This window comes from Gadus chalcogrammus, chromosome 21, assembly GCF_026213295.1.
Source record: "Gadus chalcogrammus isolate NIFS_2021 chromosome 21, NIFS_Gcha_1.0, whole genome shotgun sequence".
Taxonomy (NCBI): domain Eukaryota; kingdom Metazoa; phylum Chordata; class Actinopteri; order Gadiformes; family Gadidae; genus Gadus; species Gadus chalcogrammus.
Window position 1 is genome coordinate 3,517,848 of NC_079432.1, and position 2,301 is coordinate 3,520,148.

Sequence of the window (2,301 nt, forward strand, 5' to 3'; positions counted from 1 at the left end):
AGAGGAGATGGAGAGAGAGAGAGAGAGAGAGGAGAGATGAGGAGAGAGAGAGAGAGAGAGAGAGAGAGATGTAGGGAGGGACAGAGAGATGTAGGGAGGGACAGAGAGATGTAGGGAGGGACAGAGATCAAGAGAGCTTGAGAGAAAGAGCAGTGCTGGACGAAGAGAGGGAGGGGGAGAGAGAGAGAGAAAGAGAGAATGAGGGAAAACATGCAGGAAGGAGAGAAAAGAGAAATAGAAAGAGAAAGAGAGAGAGGGAGAGCTTTTCTCAATTCCAACATGCCTCGTGCCTGGATTTACAAAACACATGATTACCTTCAGTTTCAGCGGCGCTGGTTTTATCTTTTACGTAACAATATAATTTCCCGACCGAACCCCATGCTTTAGAATGATGATGGAAATACAACCACTAACAATGTTGTCACGTGACCCCTCTCCAAAAACAACACCACCACCACCACCCCCACTATCACCACAGCCCCCACCCCTACAATCATAACCTCCACTCCCACCACCACCACCACCACCACCACCACCACCACCACCACCACCCCCAAACACAACATCCACCACCACCAAAACATCCCTCCTCCACCACCACCACCACCACTCCCACTCCCACCACCGTCTACACTCCCACCGCCACAGACACCACCTCCACCTCCACCACAACCACCTGCGTAACCATACATAAAGCCCATACATAGTCAACGATGACAGAACCCACTTCCTGGGTCGGCTGGACAGCAGCATGCTGACACACTCCTTCCTATAGGTGACTAGTGGGGCAGTTCTCCGAGCACAGCAACACATCCAGACACTCCCCCTCCTCTCCCCCCCCCCGCCCCCAAGGTGGACCCCCCCCCCCCCTTCAAAATCTGTTCAGCTTAACACTCACTGCCCCCCCCCCCCCATGCAATCCCAAGGACTGTCCTGAAGGAAAACATTAGCAGCTAGAAATTCCCATTGCAACAGCACATGCATACAAACATGCGTACTACACACACAGAGACGCACACATTGACCACACACACACACAAACACACACACACAGGTGCAGTGCTGCAGTGTTAAGCTCCATTAAGCAAACATGCAGCATGTCCCTAAACAGACTCTTTATGTCGTTACACACACAAACACACACACACACACGTATAGGCACAGACACAGATACACAAACACACACACAAGTACAGGCACAAACACACAGACACACCCATCCACCCACACACACACACATGCATGTTGAGGCACACGCAAACACGCACACACACACACACACACACACCCCCCTCAGTGCGGACCACCTACCCCTCAGGTAGTGGAAGAACTCCGTCACCAGGTTGAGGGACGAGCTCTTCTTGGGGGACCCCTTGGTGCCCGCGGGCTGCCGCGGCATCCTGAACCCGGGGGGGCTGCGCTGACTACCCCCCCCCTCAGCCCCACCCTCAGCCGTCCTGGACATGGGTGCCGACGCCGGGCGGTGCGGACATCCACCGGGGGAGCGGCTTCCACCCCCAGGTGGGGACGCTCGACACTTCCCTCCCTCCTCCACGCCTCGTCACTCCCAAGAGGGGGGGGGGACAGGGACGAGATCGAGATGAACACCGGATGAATAAAAAGACGAAGAGGAAGAGGAGGAGACCTCCCTGGGGGGGGCCGGCGGCGGCGGAGCTGACGCCGTGGCGCTGTCACACACACGCACGTGCCTCCGCCGGGGGCTGAACTCGCGGCTCCGTTAGTCCGTCCGTCTGTCCTGCCGTCCTCCTGTGTCTTCGCTCAGCCCGGCTCCTCGTCAGTGCGTCCGTCGGTCCTGCCGTCCCCCTGTGTCTACGCTCGACCGCGTGCCTCCAGCCTCCTGAGCAGACCGAGAGCCAGTAAGGTGGGTGTGTACCCGTGAAGCGAAATCCGGTTTGAGTTAGCCGGTGTGTGTGTGTGTGGCGGTGAGTGTGTGTGTCCGTACGTGTGAGAGAAGCACAGCGCAGTGCCGGCAGCCTCCAGCATCAATCTCTCTTACCCGAGTCAGTTCTCTCTCTCTCTCTCTCCCTCACTCTCTCGCGTTCTCTCCTTCTGTTCCAATCTTTCCCTAATCTCTCTCTCTCTCTCTCTCTCTCTCTCTCTCTCTCTCTCTCTCTCTCTCTCTCTCTCTCTCTCTCTCTCTCTCTCTCTCTCTCTCTCTCTCTCTCTCTCTCTCTCTCTCTCTCTCTCTCTCTCTCTCTCTCTCTCTCTCTCTCTCTCTCTCTCTCTCTCTCTCTCTCTCTCTCTCTCTCTCTCCGATATGGGCTGCACGAACAATCTACT

General features: G+C 56.1%; 1 protein-coding gene across 1 annotated transcript in view; it reads right to left on the reverse strand.

Moving 5' to 3' along the window:
• syne1a (spectrin repeat containing, nuclear envelope 1a) overlaps positions 1-1,399 on the reverse strand; it is a 133,764-nt gene extending 132,365 nt beyond the window's left edge. The window contains exons 1-2 of the mRNA XM_056581866.1: positions 1,312-1,399; positions 724-779 (exon numbers count right to left, since the gene is read on the reverse strand). Coding sequence (XP_056437841.1) covers positions 724-779; positions 1,312-1,399 — 144 coding nt within the window. The remainder of the gene's footprint in view (positions 1-723; positions 780-1,311) is intronic.
• Positions 1,400-2,301: the final 902 nt, after the last annotated feature.